Source organism: Bubalus bubalis, chromosome 22 (assembly GCF_019923935.1).
Source record: "Bubalus bubalis isolate 160015118507 breed Murrah chromosome 22, NDDB_SH_1, whole genome shotgun sequence".
In the NCBI taxonomy this organism is placed as follows: Eukaryota; Metazoa; Chordata; class Mammalia; order Artiodactyla; family Bovidae; genus Bubalus; species Bubalus bubalis.
In genome coordinates, this window is record NC_059178.1 from 29074052 (window position 1) to 29094822 (window position 20771).

General features: G+C 46.4%; 1 protein-coding gene across 3 annotated transcripts in view; it reads right to left on the minus strand.

The window, feature by feature from the left end:
• Positions 1-16882, minus strand: part of ANKRD29 (ankyrin repeat domain 29) — a 49095-nt gene extending 32213 nt beyond the window's left edge. For 2 of the 3 annotated variants that reach the window (XM_025273195.3, XM_006079177.4), the window contains exons 1-2: positions 16710-16882; positions 2711-2821 (exon numbers count right to left, since the gene is read on the minus strand). In XM_025273195.3, the coding sequence (XP_025128980.1) occupies positions 2711-2821; positions 16710-16730 (132 nt within the window). In that variant the 5' untranslated portion in view covers positions 16731-16882. Of the gene's footprint in view, positions 1-2710; positions 2822-4926; positions 5158-16709 lie in introns of all 3 variants that reach the window. The other variant, XM_025273192.3, reaches the window with a different exon arrangement.
• Between the last annotated feature and the right edge of the window lie 3889 nt (positions 16883-20771).

Consider the following 20771-nt stretch of genomic DNA (forward strand, 5'->3'; position numbering starts at 1 on the left):
TATGGGGTCGCACAGAGTCGGACATGACTGAAGCAACTTAGCAGCAGCAGCAGCAGCAGTCAGTTTTCTGAATTTAGAATTCTTTGTCTTCAAACTGATTCAGGTAAAGATGCCATGAGAGACCACAGAAGTGAGAGTCAGGAGCCCCAGAGGCCACCAGCTCACTGAGGGACACACTGCTCACGATTTTCGGGGCTCATTTACTTCATCTTTAAAATGAGGAATTGGATGAGATGATTGCCAAGGTCTTCGCTACCTTTAGATTCAAGGACCTGGGGCTTCCCTGGTGATCCAGTGGTAAAGAATCTGCCTGCCAAAGCAGGAGACACAGATTGGATCCCTGATCTGGGAGGATCCCACATGCCGCAGAGCAACTAAGCCCATTTCCACAGCTACTGAGACTGTGCTCTAGAGCCCCAGAGCCGCAAAACTGGGCCCACGTGCTGCAGCTACTGAAGCCCTTGTGTCCTAGAACCTGTGGTCCGACCAGAGCAAGGAGAAGCCTGCACACAGCAACCAGAGAGTGACCCCTGCTCTCCGCAACTAGACAAAAGCCCGCACAGCAATGAAGACCTAGCACAGCCAAAAGTGAATAAATAAAATAAATAAATAATTTTAAAAATGATTCAAGGACTTGAATAACTAATAAGAACCCACTGTATAGCACAAGGAACTCTACTCAATGCTCTGTGGTGACCTAAAAGGGAAGGAAAGCCAAAAAAAGAGGGGAATGCATGTATACGTATAGCTGACTCATTTTGCTGTACAGCAGAAACACAACACTGTAAACCAACCATACTCCAATTACAATTAATTAAAAAAAAAAGAAAAATGTTCTATCACGGGCACATTGGTCTCAAAATACAAATCAATCAAGGGCTAGAGGAAGCACAGAGCACTTAACTTGGACATTTCACAAAGAAAATTTTAAATGTCAGGCTTCATCTATATTAAAGTAAGGGAAGATGAATAAAACAAATTACCCCAAATGCTTCCTTATGGGTTGCATTTCACTTCTATAACATGGTCAACTGAGAAAAAGTCAGAGGTTGGGACAAAAGAGAAAGAGAATTAAGAAGTGGGACCTGTGGATGTAGGAACGGACACAAAGCTGGAAGTCAGGGGTGTCTGGAAAGGGGTGACTTTAAGAAAAAGGAGTAACTGGTCATCAACATGGTCAGTGGGTGAGACCACAATGAACTGGGGTTCCCACTCCAGATCCGTCCAGTATGGCACTGCTGCCCAGCAAGCCCCCAGTAAGACCAGATAACCAGTTCACAGATGCCCAAGACCCCATATCAGTCTGGGTCCTGGCAAAGAACAGATGGTACATTCAAACTGGGATAACTGGAAGAAAGCATAATAAAGAGACTATTTATAAAGCTATGCTCTGAATGTAAGGAAACCACAAAGAACGGGACTGAGAAGGAGGGACAGTGGGGCTTCGATGCCAGCCCAGGCCCCAAAGCATGAGAGGCAGGTGGTGGCTCCCTGGACAGACAGGGTGAGGGCGTTACTGCCAGACAGGACAGGGGGGCTGGACTCTCCGACATCCCTGTCCTCCCAGCCTCTGATTCCCGCCAAAGCTCCCATTGGCCAAACCCTACTGGCAGTCGGAGGAAAGCGAGAGCCTGAGGGCAAGCCAGAGACCTCTGACTCTGGGACACAGAACAAGTGGGGAGGAAGTTACACGTGGGTCCGGAGATGCACCCTGAGCTGTCCTGCACCAATGCCCCGGGGGGCAAAGGGGAGCAAACTTTGATACCTCACTCGGGCTGGTGGCTAATATCACCTACCAAATTTGTGTAATTAAAGCTGGAAATGGCACACCCCGTTTTCAGGAAAGCAAGAAGGCTCCTGTGAAAATATTTCTATTTAATTCCTAAAATAAAATATCTCCTCTCTCTCCTCATCTGAAGTTCTCTCCGTCCCCAGAGCTGTGAAGTCCTGCTGAGAACAGAGATCACTGCCTCTGGCTGGGGAGGGAAGGACTCTGCAAGTGATGCTGCCAGGGGGTGGGAGGACCTGTTTTAGTTCCCCGCCATCACTGATGAGTGAATTGACGTTTGCAAAGGTAGAGGGAAATGAAGTTGGGTGGGGGCTTCCATCTCTCAGCAGAAAAAATTCAACTCCTTGATCCATGGCAGCCTCCTTCTACTCTGAATCACCCCCCACCCCTTTTCTTCTTAGATCAGTTCAGATCAGTCACTCAGTCGTGTCCAACTCTTTGCGACCCCATGAATCGCAGCACGCCAGGCCTCCCTGTCCATCACCAACTCCTGCAGTTCACTCAGACTCACATCCATCGAGTCAGTTCTTGGACTGGGCCAATTCTGATTTCCCACTGACCTGCTTCTTCCCCTACTGTGACCCCTCCTGTCTGATGCAGATAATGGTTTCCTCGATATGTTTCCCATGGTACTCTGCATAAGTCTGAGCACACTCCAGGAGAGATAGCAAAGGACAGGGAGGCCCGGCGTGCTGCAGTCCATGGGGTCCCAAAGAGTTGGACATGACTGAGCGACTGAACAGTAGCAATGGTGCTTTGGACTTTTTGAAAAGGATGAGGCAAGCAAACACATGATAAAGGGGACAAGCGCATGAAAAAGGGGACAAGCGCTGTGAAGGGCAGGGTGTTCAGCAGGCGCTCTCATGCCAGCGGGGGACAGCCAGCTCCTAGCATGCGGGTACTGAATGGACCAGTCCGTACACTGTCCCTACAGTCCACGTCCACACGGCCGCTGTTCAGTAGCAGGCGGAGCAGAGTCAGGTTGCCTCTCCTCGCCGCCCAGAATGCCGCATTGGCAAGCGGGGTTTCCTTCTGCAGAAGCAAAATGAAACAGAATCTTTAAAATTGACCTTCATTAATGTGACCACTGCTACGTAAACATGTGCTGCCATTCAAAATGGAGAGTTTCCGGATGTGTCTGATCGCTGGAAAGAGTGCTCCTCCCGCAGCGGGTCATCGTTGTATACTTGGCTATGGGATGTGGGTAACCCGAGCCCTGGGGCTGTGGCAGAGAGCAGGGTTGTTGATTACACAGCACTATTAATATACTCCATTTCCCACCAATGTCCTTGCTTTCCTGCCTCTGTGTCTTTGTTCACAGTTTCCTTTTTGCTTGAAAGAATTTTCCCCCATCCTTCAAGGCCAAGGTTCTGCTTAACTGCTTTCTTCCCTGACACGTTTCCAAATGTCTCTTATCTCTAAGCGGAGGGAAATCGCTCCCAATTCTGAGTTTACCAGCATCTTTTCTGTGGCTCAGATGGTAAAGAATCCTCCTGCAATGTAGGAGACCTGGGTTCAATCCCTGGGTCAGGAAGATCCCCTGGAGAAGGGAATGGCTATCCACTCCAGTATTCTTGCCTAGAGAATCCCATGGACAGAGGAGCCTGGCAGGCTACAGTCCATGGAGCTGCAAAGAGATGGATATGACTGAGTGAGCGACAAACTAACTTTCTGTGTAGTCAATGCTTTCTACTCAATTCCAGCCGCCTGGGTAAACGCCTCACTCTCCCTTTACCAAAGGTTCTTTGATTCAGCTGGAACTTGCCAGGGGTTTCTGTTGAGAACAAAGAACTCTGGGCAGGAAATGTTGCTATGCGACCTCAGGTGGATCCTTCACTCCAGTGTGAGGTCGTTTTAAAGTTGCTAAGTTAACCCTGAAACCATGACTATGGAAGGAACAGAGGTGGAGAACAGTTCTCCAGAATCAGAGTGGCAGAGCTGACTGAAGCACCACCTCCTTCTCTAAAATGCATTGATTTGGATTTGCAGAGAAAAGTCCACGGTGGGGGCGGAAGGACAGGCAGAACCAGACAGCTCTGGGTTTCAGGCCTGGCTTTAGGCAATGGACTGGCCCTGATAAGTCCTGGTTTCCTCTTGCTTAGATGGAGATCACATGACATGCCCTGAAGTTTATGGTAAAAATTAAATGATGTAGGTTAAGGGAGGCTCAAGATGGAGGGGATATATTAATATGTATACTTACAGCTGATTCATGCTGCTGTACAGCAGAAACTAACATATAACTGTAAAGCAATTATACTACAACTAAAAAATAGATGTAAATTTTAAAAATGATGTAGGTTAATTGGCTAATACTGTATCTGGCATGTTACATGCGCTTATAAACGCTAGTTTCCTTCCTTCTATCCACTTTCTTTACAAAGTTAGAACCAACAGGCAAAATTAAAATCAGAGTATTGCTACTAATGATGAATTCACAGGAAATTTTTTAGAATTCAAATTAACAAAGTACTCTTTTTCAGTGGGCTTAAAGCACTCATTTCAGGGCTTCCCTGGTGGCTCAGATGGTAAAGAATCCTCCTGCAATGCAGGTAGACCTGGGTTTGATCCCTGGGTCATGAAGATTCCCTGGAGAAGGGAAAGACTACCCACTCCAGTATTCTTGCCTGGAGAATTCCACGGACAGAGGAGACTAATGGGCTACAGCCCATGGGGTCGCAAAGAATCGGACATGACTGAGCAACTAACACTTTCTTTCTTCAAAGTACTCCTCTGACCCAGAGAGTCTTATATACAATACATCTTCTAAGAATATTGATACGTTTTTACATACAGACCTAGTGAAAAGTGAAAGCGAAAGTTGCTCAGTTGTGTCTGACTCTTTGCCACCTCATGAACTATGAACTATACAGTCCATGGAATTCTCCAGGCCAGAATACTGGAGTGGGTAGCCTTTCCCTTCTCCAGAGGATCTTCCCAACCCAACGATCAAACCCAGGTCTCCCACATTGCAGGCGGATTCTTTACCAGCTGAGCCACAAGGGAAGCCCAAGAATACTAGATTCCCTTCTCCAGCTGATCTTCCCGACCCAGGAATTGAACCGGGGTGTCCTGAGTTGCAGGAGGATTCTTTACCAACTGAACTATGAGGGAAGCCCTAACAGTACGTAATTCACCATCAGTAGGTTAAAAAGCAGACACCAACAGTTTTGGCTGCTCTGGAGGAGCCAACACAGTGAAAGTCCAAGGGTGGCAGAGGGGTGGCAGCATCTGGGCCGGGAGGTTTTCACTTGAGAAGCCCTTCAGCACGTACCCAACTTAGTGTTCTTGTGCATTCTTGGATGAGAGCGTGGCCAAGCAGGGAGTGATAAGCAGATTACAAACATACTTGCAATGCTTTCCTGGCTCTGTTAGGAGGGAAAAAAATTCACCTTAAATTGCAGGTGAACCATTTGCTTCCCCTGAAGGTGTAAACTGTACTGTCTCAGTTTTCACAGCCAGTGTCTGTGGCTTTTACACCAGGCTGGGCCTGATGTTACAGCTGTGACTGCGAGAAGCCGTGGCAGGCTGGCCTGACTTGTATACAACTCGTGAAACAATGCCCCTTTAATAAGAAACACTGCACGAGGCCAGGATGAAGTATGGGAGGCTGAATCAGGAAGAGAATTTAATATGCACCATGGAAACAGCTCTGCTGGCTTTTCCGGAAAAATGAGAACTTGAGAGAAGTAAACTGTAAATCATTTTCGGTGATGCTGTTTCACTTTAACCCCAAATGCCTTTCAAAAGCCATCTGTAAACCACAAGCTTCTATTGGCATAATAATGTCTCCGACCAGGAGCCTCTCCTGCCTTTAGAATGGCCTCGGGGATTCCTCTCCTGCACAGGCTAGACATCCCCGTTTTGTAGAAGGTTCCAGAAACTGAGCTTTGGGAAAAGGTGTAAATCTTTCATTTTTCCCTCCAGGGTTTGATTTACTGGCAGGTGGAGGCATGAGAAAGTTGTTGCTTTGGGGTAAGAGAGAGCCGAGTTCAAGTCCTGACCCTGCTGTGTCCCTGTTCTGTGGCCTTGGGGAGGTTATTTAAGTCCTCTGTGCCCCAGGAAAGTGAGAATAATATTCATAGTGCTAGTATAGGCAATATCCTTGGGGGATTGGTTCCAGGACTGCCTGCGGATACCAAAATCTGTGCATGTTCAAGTCTCTTATATAAATTGGCACAGTATTTGCATATAAACTATTTGCATATAACCTACACATATCTTCTCATATACTTTAAATCATCTGTGGGTCACTTAGGATACCCTACACGATGTAAGTGCTATGTAAATAGTTGCCAGTGAAGGGCAAATTCAAGCTCTCTTGCTTTGAACTTTTTGAAATTTTCTGAATATTTTTGGTCTGTGGTTGAATCCACAAATGCAGAATCTGCAAACACAGAAGGTCAACTGTGCCTCTGTCATGGGTTGTTAGAGGATAAATGAGGTAATATGTGCAAATGCACTTCGATAGTAAACACTCAAGAAATGTGAGCTCTAAAAGCAGAGTCCTCCTGTGCTTAGTTGCTCAGTCGTGTCTGACTCTTCGTGACCTTATGGACTGTAGCCCACTAGGCTTCTCTGTCCATGGGAGTCTCCAGGCAAGACTGGAGTGGGTTGCCATGCCCTCCTCCAGGGGATCTTTCACACTCAGGGATGGAACGTGTGTCTCTTATGTTTCCCGCACTGGCAGGCGAGTTCTTTACCACTAGCGCCACCTGGGAAGCCCAAGCTATTTCTTACCAAGTGCTTATTCCATACCACTGGCACATCCTCTGCAACACAGCTCAGTGAAGTGGGAACATTACTACCCGACTTCTCAGATGACGTAAGTGAGAACAACAAGGCAGGCTGCAGCCCCAGGCAGTCTGGAGCTCGAGGCTAGGCTTTCAGCCATCCCACTGCCCGCCTCCTGCAGAAGTCTCCTCCCGAGACAGCAAGAAACAGGCAGTGGCCTCCCCAGTGACCCCCTTCCTAACCTCATGCCAAGCTCCTCTTCTGCCAACAGAGAAAGTCCCCTGGCCTTCTCTTTACAGACCACATTGCTTGGTAAACTTCCAAACTTCCTCTGGGCACAATATGCACATAATCCTAAAATGTGGTTTATAAAGGGCAGCCCTTAAGCTTTGAGAGGAGCTGATGCATGTGAAAATGCCTCACACAAATCCTAAGGCACTTCACCAATCCTGTGATGACGATTTAATCTCTTTCTTGGTTTTCCACGTCTCTGGCATCAGGTTATCGGTGTGATATGACGAGTTACAGCAACGACAACCTATGCTGGGTAGTGCTCTGTGTCAGGCAGCGTTCTGAGCGCTCTCATTGCTCTAACACTTTTAATTCCCAGAACAATCTCACAAGGTAGATGCTACTGTTCCCAATTTTAGGATGAGGAAACTGAGGCACAGAAATGACTTACTCAAGGTCATCCAGCTAGAAAGTAACAGAGCTAGGATTCAAACCTAACTCTGTTTGGGTCCAGAGTCTGAGATCCTATATCTTATACCCTGTGAGAAAACCAGGGCACAACCTTCCACATATGCCATCTTCTCTTCTCTTCCCCCAGCCCCCTTTTACTGCTAGAATTTTGGCTCACACACTGCTCATTAGCATACTACCAGAAATTAAATACAGGAAGGAAGGGGAGAGAAACACAGAAGGGAAGTTGTTACTTGCACAAACATGGAATTTTAATTAAAAGCTAAGAGGGGGTAGAGATCTCAACTATTGGCTTAAAAAACAGTTGAGAATCATGTGGATTTTAAGTGTGTACAATTAATTTAATCAAGAGAACACTGGCTTTGTTCAATGATGAATTTCTCTGGTGTTAGAAGCCACATTAAATGAGGAGATAAGAAGGGTGGAGAGACCACGTGCAGAAGGAGGTTTTTGAGATCTTACCATTCCACTCTGTGCTAAATGGCTGAAATTTACAGACTCACTTTAAACACATTAACTGACCGTTAAACCTGTGTTGTAAGTATCATTACACTTCTGTAAATGATAGGAAACCACAGAGAAAAAGTAGATAATTTAGGGGACTTCCGTAGGTGGGCCAGTGGTTACAAATCCGCCTTGCAATGCAGGGGAAATTGGTCCAATCTCCGGTCAGGGAACTAAGATCCCACATGCCAAGGAGCAACTAAGCCTGTACACTGCACCTACTGAGCCCACGTGCCACAACTAGAGAGTCCACGCACCACAACGAAAGATCCCATATGACACAACTAAGACCCGAGGCAGCCAAATAAATAAAATATTAAAAAATAATAAAAAAAAACACTATGGTTTTTCCAAAAAGCTAAACATCTGACAAAAAAAAAAAAAAAAAAGTAAGTGATTTATCTACCCAGGCATTCTGCCATAGAGGTAGCCCTGTATAACACAGGTGTCTCCAAACTCAGAACTCAAGACCATGTTTAAAGTCTGTTTAACACATGTATGTTCAGCAGAGGCCAGTTGATAGAGGTAGAAAGTAGTTCAGCGGTTTTCTGAAACGAGGCTATTTAGAAGAATACAGTGACTGCTAACACGTACATAGTTTCTTTTGGGGTTGATTAAAATATTCTAAAGTAGATTGTACTCATAGTTGCACAACTATGAATATGCTAGGAAAAAAAAAGCCACTGAAATGGACAGTTTAACTGGGTGAGTTATATGGTATGTGATCTGTATTTCATAAAGCTGTCAAAAAAAATATATGGCTTTGTCAATTTATTTTCCTGTGGCTCATCCAAGTAATTTCAGATGATTGATGAACTGGAGTTGATTCTAAGATAAGTTACATAGTTTCAGAACAAGGGTCGAAAGTATAAGTTCCTGTATGTCTGGCCAAGGCATGAGCAATTTCCACCACCAATATGGAACCCGGCATTCAGGGCTTCCCTGGTGACTCAGTGGTAAAGAACCCACCTGCCAATGCAGGAGACATAAGAGACACCAGTTTGATACCTGGGTCAGGAAGATCCCCTGGAGGAGAAAGTGACAACCCACTCCAGTATTCCTGCCTGGGAAATTCCATGGATGGAGGAACCTGGGAAGCTACAGTCCATGGGGTCACAGAGCCAAATACAACTCAGCAACTAAACAACAACAAATCCTCTCCGTAAGACATGATTAAGAAAGACTCAGGTATTATTCTTTATCTAGTGATCTATGCTCTAGGGAGGGAACAGTGACTCCCCCTCACTGGGTTAGGGTCTAACTTATAGATCGTGCTGGACTTCTGGCAACCTCAGCCCATAAGAATGAATCCTGAGAAGTTGAAATAGCTGTTATAAAGATAAAAGAAAAGCCATGACCAATCTAGACAGCATATTAAATAAGCAGAGACATTACTTTGCCACCAAAAGTACATATAATCAAAGCTATGGTTTTTCTAGTAGTCATGTATGGATGTGAGAGTTGAACTACAAGGAAAGCTGAGCACCAAAGAATTGATGCTTTTGAACTGTAGTGTTGAAGACTCTTGAGAGGCCCTTGGACTGCAAGGAAATCCAACCAGTCAATCCTAAAGGAAATCAGTCCTGAATATTCATTGGAAGGACTGATACTGAAGCTGAAACTCCAATGCATTGGCCACCTGGTGGGAAGACCTGACTCATTTGAAAAGACCCTGATGCTGGGAAAGACTGAAAGCAGGAGGAGAAGGGGACAAGAGAGGATGAGATGGTTGGATGGCATCACCGACTCAATAAACGTGAGTTTGAGCAAGCTCTGGGAGTTGGTGATGGACAGGGAAGCCTGGCATGCTGCAGTCCATGGGGTCACAAAGAGTCAGACATGACTGAGCAACTGAACTGAACTGAACTGAACTGAAAGACAAAGTCAATGTACTGAAATCCATGAGTTTTCTTCCACAAAAAAAGACTCAGACCTGCAATCTGAGTTCTTTTTACTTTAAAAACAATTCCAGCAAACATGTATCTCTTTTCCCAACCAGAACAAATCATCAGTTGCCTTTTCTAATGAGTCAGATCTTCAGATGAGGTGGCCAAAGCTGATGAGAAGAGCTAACTCATTAGAAAAAACTCTGATGCTGGGAAAGACTGAAGGCAGGAGAAGGAGGCAACAGAGGATGAGATGGTTGGATGGCATCGCTGGCTCAATGGACATGAGTCTGAACAAACTCCGGGAGATGGTAAAGGACAGGGAAACCTGGCGTGCTGCAGTCAACGGGGTCGCAAAGAGTTGGACAGGACTGAGCGACTGAACAACAACAAAACGTTGATAGAGGAAATTTACTGAAGGCAAAGTGCTACCAGCGAGAAGACTGTTGACAACATAATGGAGAAAGGATAAAACGAGTCTCCTGGTGGTTCAGAAGCAAATAGTCCTACAAGTGGTGACTCTGAGTCATTGAGAAGAAGCTAAATTGTGGTTTCTAAAGCCCTGTTTATCCACCCAGAGACTCAGCCAACAGCTGAGTCTTTTCAATGCAGGCCTTGGAAACAAAGGGCCTAGGGCCTCCAAGCCTTTTAGTCACCTACGAAAATGAAACAATGGCTCCAAAATCAGAGTCAATGAAAACATCATTCAATATTTACAAAATGTTAACATGTCAATTGCTAAAACTGATATTCACAAAATATTGCTGACACAATATAATCAGCAGGTCTGATTTTCCCACTATACAAGAATGACTGAATTGCACAAAAATCATGGGCAAATGTGGAGAAGGAACTGGCAACCCACTCCAGTATTCTTGCCTGGAGAATCCTGTGGACAGAGGAGCCTGATTGGCTGCTGTCTATAGGGTCGCATAGAGTCGGACAAGACTGAAATGACTTAGCATGCACGCATGCATTGGAGAAGGAAATGGCAACCCACTCCAGTATTCCTGCCTGGAGAATCCCAGGGACGGAGGAGCCTGCTCAGCTGCCGTCTATGGGGTCGCACAGAGTCAGACATGACTGAAGCGACTGAGCAGCAGCAGCAGCAGCAGCATGGGCAAATGTAAATTAAAGGTTTCTGTTGTTTAGTCACTCTTGTCTGAATGAGTGACTCTTGTACGACCTCAGGGACTGTAGCCCGCCAGGCTCCTCTGTCCATGGGATTTCCCAGGCAAGAACACTGGAGTGGGTTGCCATTTCCTTCTTTAGGGTATCTTCCCAACCCAGGGATCGAATCTGTGTCTCCTATACTGGCAAGTGGATTCTTTACCACTGAGCCACCAGAGAAGTAAAAATTAAAGATTATTTGTTGCTAAATAATTTTAAAGGCAATATTATAAAAACCCTTCCAAAAATGTACACTCAAAGTGGTTGTGGATCTTAGTTCCCCAACCAGGGACTGAACCTGGACCCCAGGCAGTGAAAGTACTGAGTCCTAACCACAGGACTTACCAGAGAATTCCCAAAAGTTGCTATTTTTTTAAAGATTCTTTTTTTTTTTTATGTGAACCACTTTTTTTTGAAGTCTTTATTGAATTTGTTACAATACTGCTTCTGTTTTATGTCTTGTATTTCTGGCCAAGAAGCATGTGGAATCTTATAGCTCCTCAACCAGGGATCAAGTCCACACACCCTGCGTGGGAAGGGGAAGTCTTAACCACTAAAGCACCAGGGATGTCCTGTATTTTTACCGTGGGCTGTGGGTACATTCTGGCACTAGTGGTAAAGCTGCCAGTGCAGGAGACGTAAGAGACACGGGTTTGATCCCTGAGTTGGGAAAAATCCCCTGGAGAAGGAAATGGCAACCCACTCCAGAATTCTTGCCTGGTAAATCCCATAACAGAGGAGCCTGGTGGGCTACAGTCTATGGGGTCGTAAAAGAGTCACACGACTGAGCGACTAAACGACATGATATTAGCTGGGGCTGCTGCTGCTGCTAAGTCGCTTCAGTTGTGTCCGACTCTGTGCGGCCCCACAGACGGCAGCCCACCAGGCTCCTCTGCCCACGGGATTTTCCAGGCAAGAGTACTGGAGTGGGGTGCCATTGCTTTCTCCTGCTGGGGCTGGTACACGGTTAGTCACGCAGCCTGCGACTCTCCCCTGCTGCCCCTCAAATCTTCTCTCTGCGCCTTTTAGAACTCCTCTACTTTCTAAAAAATCAACTGCCTTCCTCCTTCATCTAGCACCAAGCTTCCTGTCTCCCTGGGTGGGGTGTGGGGGAGGGGAGTGCGGGGGGGGGTGCTGAACCTGCTCCCATAGCAACCCTAGGATGGGGAATGAGGTTGGATCCTCCTCACCTGGCTTCCAGACACCCCTTCTCAGCAGGTGTACACATCTCTGCTGCTTCAAGGCTCAGGCCATCCCACCTTCTCATCCTCTGCTTCACCTCAAAGTAGCTGTGGCCTCTGGATTGTTTTTCCTTCTTCACTGAAAATGTTGGCACCTTCCTTTCTGCCCACCCCAAATTCTGAGCTCATCCTGGCCTTCGATCAGTGTCTCTGCTCTCCCACTTCTGAGAACTTCAGCACTCAGCTAGACCATCCTCTCCACGCAGAAGCCTTCTCAGCACTCCCCGCTGCCATCTTAAAACACTTCTGTGCTGAGATACTTGGCTCAGTCAGTAAAAAAAATCTGCCCGCAATGCAAGAGACCCAGCTTTGATCCTGGGTGGGCAATATTCCCTAGAGAAGGAAATGGCAACCCACTCCAGTATTCTTGCCTGGAAAATCCCATGGACAGAGGGATTGGTGGGCTCTGTAGCCTGGTGGGCTACAGTCCATGGGGTCACAAGAGTCAGACATGACTTACTTTAGTTTTAGAACTAATACTTTACATACTGGGCTGGCCAAAAAGTTCATTCAAGTTTTTCCATAACTATGATGAAAAACCCAAATGAACTTTTTGGCCAACCCAATACCATAAAATTCATCTTTTTAGAGGGGGGTTTGGGGGAGAATGGATACATGTGTATGTATGGCTAAGTCCCTTCACTGTTTACCTGAAACTACCACAACATTGTTAACTGGCTGTACCCCAATACAAAATAAAAAATTCAAAAGTAAAAAAAAAACAAAGACTGTCAAAAAAACTCCCAAAACCCATCTTTTTAAAGCATATAATTCAGTGGGTTTTATTTTAATCTCAAGGGTTTACAACTATCACCTTATCCCAGAATATTTTCATCAACTAGGAGAAACCTCATACCTATTAACAATCACTCTCCATTACCCCCTTCTCCCCCAACTCCTGGCAACCACTAATCTATTTTCTGTCTCTATGGATTTGCCTGTTCTGGGCACTTCATATAAGTGGGGTAGGGGGGCTTCCCTAGTGGCTCAGACAGTAAAGAATCTGCCTGCAATGCAGGAGTCACCAGGTTCGAACCCTGGGTCAGGAAGATCCCCTGGAGAAGGGAATGGCAACCCACTCCAGTATTCTTGCCTGGAGAATTCCATGAACAGAGAAGCGTGGTGGGCAACAGTCCATGGGGTTGCAAAAGAGTTGGACATGACTGAGTGACTAATACCATATAAATGGAACCCTGTAACATGGAGCCTTTTGTGTCTGGCCTTTTTCACTTAACATAATGTTTTCAAGGTCCATCCCCATTGCTGTATGTATGAGAGATTCATTCCTTTTGCTGGCTGAATGATCCATCATATGGATACACCATGTTATGGTCTGAATCTTTGCGTCCTCTCCTCTCCGAGTTTGTATATTGAAGTCCTAACCCTACAGTGTGATGTCTGGAGGTAACTAGGTTTAGATTAGACCATGAGGGTGGAGCCCCCATGGTGGGGTTAGTGCCCTTACAAAGAAAGGACATTGGAGCTCTCTTATCTGAGGATACAGTCAGAAAGTAGCTGCTTGCAAGCCAGGAAGTAGGCTCTCACCAGAAACTAAAACTGTCAGCAGCTTGATCTTGGGCTTCCCAGTCTCCACCACCATGAGATATAAATTCCTGACATATGTTTTCATTTCTCCTGGATATACATCTAGAAGCAGAATTGTGGGGTCATATGGCAACTCTATGGTTAATTTTTTTGAAGAATGACCAGACTGTTCTCTATTATTGCTGTATCATTTTACATTCTTACAAGTAATGTAGGAGGGTTCCAATTTCTCCACATTCTTTTTTGTTGTTGTTTTCAATTTCTCCACATTCTTTTGTTGTTGTTGTTTTCAATTGCTCCAGATTCTTGCCAATGTTTGTCATTGTCTGTCTTGTTGACTGTAATCATCGTAAAGGGTGTGACTGTGGTGTCTCACTGCAGTTTTGATTTGCATTTCCTGATGGCTGCTGCTGCTGCTGCTGCTGCTAAGTTGCTTCAGTCGTGTCCGACTCTGTGCAACCCCATAGACGGCAGCCCACTAGGCTCCTCTGTCCCTGGCTACTGATGTCAAATATCCTTTCAGCGGCTTATTGGCCATTTGTATATCTCCTTGGAGAAACTTCTATTCAGATCCTTTGCCCATTTCAAAACTGGGTTGTCTGTTTACTGTTGAAATGTCCCATTATCATTTAAAGATGATCAGGACTTCCCTGGCAGTCCATGCTTTCACTGAGGGCTCAGGTTCAATCCTTGCTGGTAAAGAATCCACCTGCAATGCAGGAGACACTGGTTCCGGGGTTGGGAAGATCCACTGGAGAATGCATAGGCTACCTACTCCAGTATTCTTGGGCTTTCCTGGTGGCTCAGCTGGTAAAGAATCTGCCTGCAATGCAGGAGACACCGGTTCCGGGGTTGGGAAGATCCACTGGAGAATGCATAGGCTACCTACTCCAGTATTCTTGGGCTTTCCTGGTGGCTCAGCTGGTAAAGAATCTGCCTGCAATGCAGGAGACCTGGGTTCAATCCCTGGGTTGGAAAGGTCCCTGGAGAAGCAAACAGCTACCCACTCCAGTATTCTGGCCTGGAGAATTCCATGGACTGCATAGCCCATCAGGTTGCAAAGAGTTGGACATAACTGAACGACTTTCAGCAGAACCAAGATCCTCCAAGCTATGTGGTGCAACCAAAAATAATAATAATAAAAAAATAGAGATGCTCAAGTCTCTACCATTTTAAAGCAAACAAACCCTTGGCCAAGTCTGGATTCCCACCGCAGTCACTGTTTCCAATTTTTTGAAAGAGTTCTCTCCATTTGTGGTTTCCACCCACTCTTTTTTTAAGCTATTACAGTCTGGCTTCTGAACACAACACTGCATTGAAACTGTTCTCAACAAGGTCACCAGAGCCTGCTCTGTTACTAAGTTCAATGGGCACTTTTCGATTCTTAGCTTGTTTGATTTCTCCGAGGTACTTAATTCTGCATCCCTCTCCATTTATTGAAAGGCTAGAGATTCTTGGCTTAATGGCTGCACATGCTTCTGATTTTTCTCATACACTTCTGTCTGCCTTCCCCCGCCCCCCCCCCCCCCCCATTTTCTCAATGGGTTTCTCTTATTCTGCTCATTCTTAAGTCCTGAGGTTCTTTAAGAATTTGTTCTCAGTCCTCTAATTTATTACCTTTAAATGATCTCACTGGGCAGCCACGTTCATTCCCATGGATTCAACGACCATTTAACACTGCTCACTCTTAAATGTCATCTCTGTTTCCTGCCTAGACTACCCTCCTGGGCTCCCAGTTTGCACATCTGTCTAACCAACATTTCTACCTGGACTCACCTCCATCCTGAAACTTTACATGTCCCACACCAAACATTTTATCTTTATCTCTCTGCCCTTCCCTAACCCAGTGAATAACATCCATCACTGAATTCTGCTGATTAAAAATGTTTAAGTCAAAAAAAAAAATGTTTAAGTCACTCAACGTTTGTCTGTTTTCTTCCATTCTCAAAATCTGTGCCCTAGTCTGGTACCATTTAACAAGATGTCCCCAACACAGTCTTGACTGGTCTCCCAGCTCGGTTCTATTCTCTGAACTGTTGTCGTTGTTTAGTCCTAAGTCATGTCCTACTCTTTTATGATCCCATGGACCATAGCCAGCCAGGCTCCTCTATCCACGGGATTTCCCAAGCAAGAATACTGGAGTGCGTTGCCATTTCCTTCTCCAGGGTTATCTTCCCGACACAGGGATCAAACCAGTGTCTCTTGCACTGCAGGTGGATTCTTGACTACTGAGCCACCCAGGAAGCCCAACCCCAAACCGTAGCCAGAGATCCTTCTGACGTGCAAATCTCACCGTGTCATTCCTCTGCTTAAATAAGCTATTGTAAGAGCTGGGACCACACTTGCTATGGAGCCAGACTCACTAGGGTTTCAGTCTGAACACCATTCGCTCACTGGCTGCACGGTTGTGGGAAGAGTTACTTAACTTCTCCATGTTTTAGTCTTCTTACTTAGAAAAGGTGGTGGTGATGGTGATGGGGGGTGGGGGCAAAGTACCATCTCGTGGTTCCTCCGGAAGATTCAGAACTTGAACCGTGGAGCCCCTGGATTAGAGTAGGGCACATTATATGTGCTCAGTACATTTTAACTAATATATTTTTAAAAACATCTTCAATAGAGGCAAATCAATGAACCTCACTTTCCCGAAATGAACCCGAAAATACGGGGGTTAAATAAATGACTTTAATAAACTCTTTGGTAATCAATTGCAGCTCGCTCTGCGCTGGTCCCTCAGCTCCAGCGTCGAAAAAGTATTCCGGGAGGAAGCAGCAGTGGGGCGGCTGGCGTTCGGGAACACGGATGCAGGAATCGGTGCCGCAGCCCGGTCCCCGCGAGGAGCGCAGACCCAGGGCTCCTTCCCCGCCCCCGCCCGCCCGTTACCCCGGCGACAGTCCCCGCCGCCCGGCGCCCCGCCGTCCGGCTCACCGCACCTGCAGTCAGAAGTGCGCAGAGCCTTTCCCGCAGATCCCGCGCCCCCAGGTCCCCGGCCGCTCGCTCCTGGTCCCTGCAGCCCACCTTGGGGCGGCGCCCACCCCATCCTGCGGGCCCGCGGCGGCTCCGGGCGGACGGAGGGTGCCGGCCCCGCCGCTGCAGGTCGGCCGCTCGCCCGGCGCGCCCTCCGGCAGGCGCGGCGCTCACCTTGAACGACATCTTGCACATGTCCGCGGCCGCCCAGCCGGGCCCCGCGCGCTTCCGGCCTGGACGCCTGCACGGCCCTGCCTCCCTCCCTCTCCCGCCGCCTTCCGCAGAGGGGCGGCCTCCGCGGCGCCGCGCGCTCCCGCCGCCGCAGACCGGGCCGGGCCGGGTGCTGGAGGAGGGGCAGGGGAGAGGAAGGAGGGGGGTGGGAGGAGGGAGGAGGAGGGAGAAGGAAGGGGGGACGAAGGAGGGGAGGGAAGGGGCACCCCCCCAGACGACCCTCCCCCATCTCCCTACCCTCCCATCCCCACCCCACCCGCACCCCCGTACCTGCCACACAAACACTCCCAACTCCGCTTGCACTGTGCACACACCACACACACACACACACACACACACACACACGAGGTTCATGCACGCACCGCTGCACACTCACAACCTCACATCACTCTGCACACATCCAGACTCACTCTCTCACACTCCAAACTGAACACCCCACCTGTGCACACTCTCCAGCCTCCACACACACACAACCCTAGCCACGTTTTCAACCCTAGCTGGAAACCCAGCTCTGCTTTTAACCTACTTGATAATCCACGACAAAGCTGATTTAAGCTAACGGTGCCATTCATACACAAGAGAAACAAGCATATCAATGTTTCAAAAGTTGTATAAGAAATTTTCTGTTGTAGTTCAATGTGCTGACATCCTTATATGTCCTGCTGCTGCTGCTGCTAAGTCGCTTCAGTCGTGTCCGACTCTGTGCGACCCCAGAGACGGCAGCCCACCCAGGCTCCACCGTCCCTGGGATTCTCCAGGCAAGAACACTGGAGTGGGTTGCATTTCCTTCTCCAATGCATGAAAGTGAAAAGTGAAAGTGAAGTCGCTCAGTCCTGTCCGACTCTTAGCGAGCGACCCCATGGACTGCAGCCTACCAGGCTCCTCCATCCATGGGATTTTCCAGGCAAGAGGACCAGAGTGGGGTGCCATGGCCTTCTCCCTACGTTATGAAAATGTTCTACACAGCCTCTACATTCCACACACACAGGTTCACAATCAATACATAGATCCACACACATCCATGTATACACACTACTCACACGTCCACACACAAATACACACACAACCTCCAGTAGGGCACAGTCTGCATCAGATGACTCTCAACCTTCATTACAGCACAAATATGATGATGATGGAAATGAAACATGAGAAAAAAAACCCATCATCTCACAACTCTTTCAAATGGCTATTTTCTGTCCTTCTAGGTTTTCTTTTTCTTCTTTTTCTTTTCTAAGAATCTGAGTTTTGTTCCTCTTGCAGAAAAGAGCTGGGAAAAAAGCCTTTTGATTGAGTGAATGATAAATGGTATTTTCCTTTCTGATGGTGGAGGGCACAATTTGAAATATACATGAAAGCTCCTCCTCTTGACCTTTCCTGCACACCCACAGTATGTATGGCAGGCATTGTCCACTGCCTCATACAAACTGCTGGCTGATTGCCCAGGACTGATTTGAGGGAAATAAAAGTGGGAGAGTCACATTTCTTAAAAATTAAAAACATATTATTTTTAAAGTATAAAAAGCAGTAATAGCCTTTCTAGAAAATCTGAACGCGAAAGTAAAAGTGGACATCTCACACCCTCCTACTACAGGAATCCACTCATTCCCCCTGTCATCTCTGTTTAAGCCTCTTCCTTTTCCTCAAATAAATTTGTAACGAATTTTTAATTTAAAAGTGAAAAAATACAGCTTCAAGTTGAAGTTCATAAAAGACATAAAATGTTTATCTTATATACATGTGGTGGATACATTGTATTACTTTGTGTTTAAAACAATTTTAAGAAAAAGTGTTCCAGAATTCGATAGGAACTTCTAATTTTTTAAATCAAGAAAGAGGGACTTCCCTGGTGGTCCTGTGGTTAAGACTCTGCACATCCGCTGCAGGGGTCCTGGGTTCAATCCCTAGTCAGAGAACTATGATCTGGCATGCCATGTGGTGTGGCCAAGAATAATACAATTTTTAAAAATTAAGACTGACTCAAAATTTTTACCCTGAATTTGGTCTCTATGGATGAGATAGTTTTGAAGTTGATGAGATAGTTTTGACATGACATTACTATATAAGATCAAGCATCGAAAGTTTTGTTTTATTAACAGTTCTGATAAAAAGAGAGAATGAAAAGAAGTAATATTTTGAGTGCTATAGAATACTTTGAGTGCTAAGGTGCTTCCTTTGTAAGAATGCTATGAGATGGGTGTTATGCCCATTCCGTAGTTGGAAAAACTAAGGTTCTGAAAGATGAAGTCATCTGGTCATGAGCGATCAGACTAGAACTTGAAGTCTTTCAGACTCCAAAGCCTGTTTCCTTTCCACAACTGCACTTGCCACTCAGAGTTGTTTTGGGCATTGTCTCTGGCCAGGCTGCTGATGGAATTCTTGTCAAAGTCACAGGAAAGAATGTGCCTATACACCCTCTGGCATGCCTGGCTCAGCTCATCATCATGAAGAAGCCCCCAAACAGAGCAAAACTCTCCTACTCATGGCCAGGCACCTCCTTCTAAAACCGCCTGCTCCAAAACTTAGCAGGGACCCACCAGCCCTCACACAGGAACTTGAACCCCTGTGGCTCCATCCCCATATTCAAAAACTTTCTCTTCCCCCAACAGAAGGGCTTCACACTTGTCAGAGGATTCGCCTTGTTACCACGCTCCTTCCCATCCCCATAGCTCTCTTATGTCTCCCCTCTCTGTCTGCCCTAACTCCAATCCTGACCTAGCAGGGTTACTCCCAGGTCAGGCCCTTTCCTGAACTCTGCCTCTCAGCCATCCCTCTCCCAGCTTTGCTGAGTTCCTTCTGTAATCCCACTCTGCACCACATCCCTTAGCCTGTTATCTGTATTTCTCTAGACCTTCCTTCTACTTCTGACTCCTCCAACAGAGTTTCAAATCTTCAAAGCCAGACTCTGAGTCTTATGTCTTTTCTCTTCTTCTAGTTTTAGCTGGAGATACAGTAGGTGGTCAAAATGTATTAATCATTGATTGAATAGATTCAGGAATTGTGTTCTTTGTATCTATACTGTTAGAAAACCCACCACTCCTCCATAGACACCCACAACACAGAACCATAGACATCTGTGTTCATTTCAAATGAGGCCATATTTGTTATCACTGCAGTTTACACGAGCACAGACTGTAATGTGTTTGTTCTCGATTTTGCACTGTCCCAGTTTATGCTGCAGCAGGACTTGCTCTAGACAGTACTGTGAGTGGGTCAGACTGGTTTACTGAGCCTTCTCCCTCTTTTTGTAATATATGTTAGGCTGGTTAATGTCAACTGGTAAGGCATTGTGTCTATTTTATCATCTAGTGCCTTTCTTGTTGAGCATCAATATAAAAAATTAATATATCTTAATGCTCAACAAGAAAGGCACTAGATGATAAAATAGAATGACTTACCAGTTGACGTTAACCATCCTCCATCATTGGACTCCCCCAGGGCTGGCATGGTGGGCTTGTGAGTGATACAGCCATGCTGGGAGGGATGAAGGTCAGTGAAAGGGCCCTAGAGCAGGGGCTCCCACTTACCAAGCCTGATCTAGCTACTGTGGCCACTACATGACCAATAACAGGCCTCAATACTGAGTGACCAATATGCCGTCATCCCTGGAGGAGGTCACCTGGTCATTTGGTGGCAAATTGACTATATTGGATACATTTCATCCTAGAAAACCAATGATATCTTTTGCCAGGAATAGACACATTCCAGGTGTGGGTTTGCCATTCCTGCCTGTGGGCCGTCAGCCAGCACCGCTATCTGGGAGCTTGTGGAGTGTTTGTTGGATTAGTGGACTGGCACAGAATCCAGAGTAATGTTATGTCAAACCCACTTTATAACAAAAGAGGTGCACTTATGGGCTGAAGACCGTGGTATTCCTATTATCCAAAGCTGACAATCACTTGAGTGTTGGGGTTGCATAGCTGAAGCACTAATCTGGAGATGATATTTTATGAACATAGGGTACTGTCTTCTAGGACACAATATACAGTTTAAGTCAAAGAGCTGTCT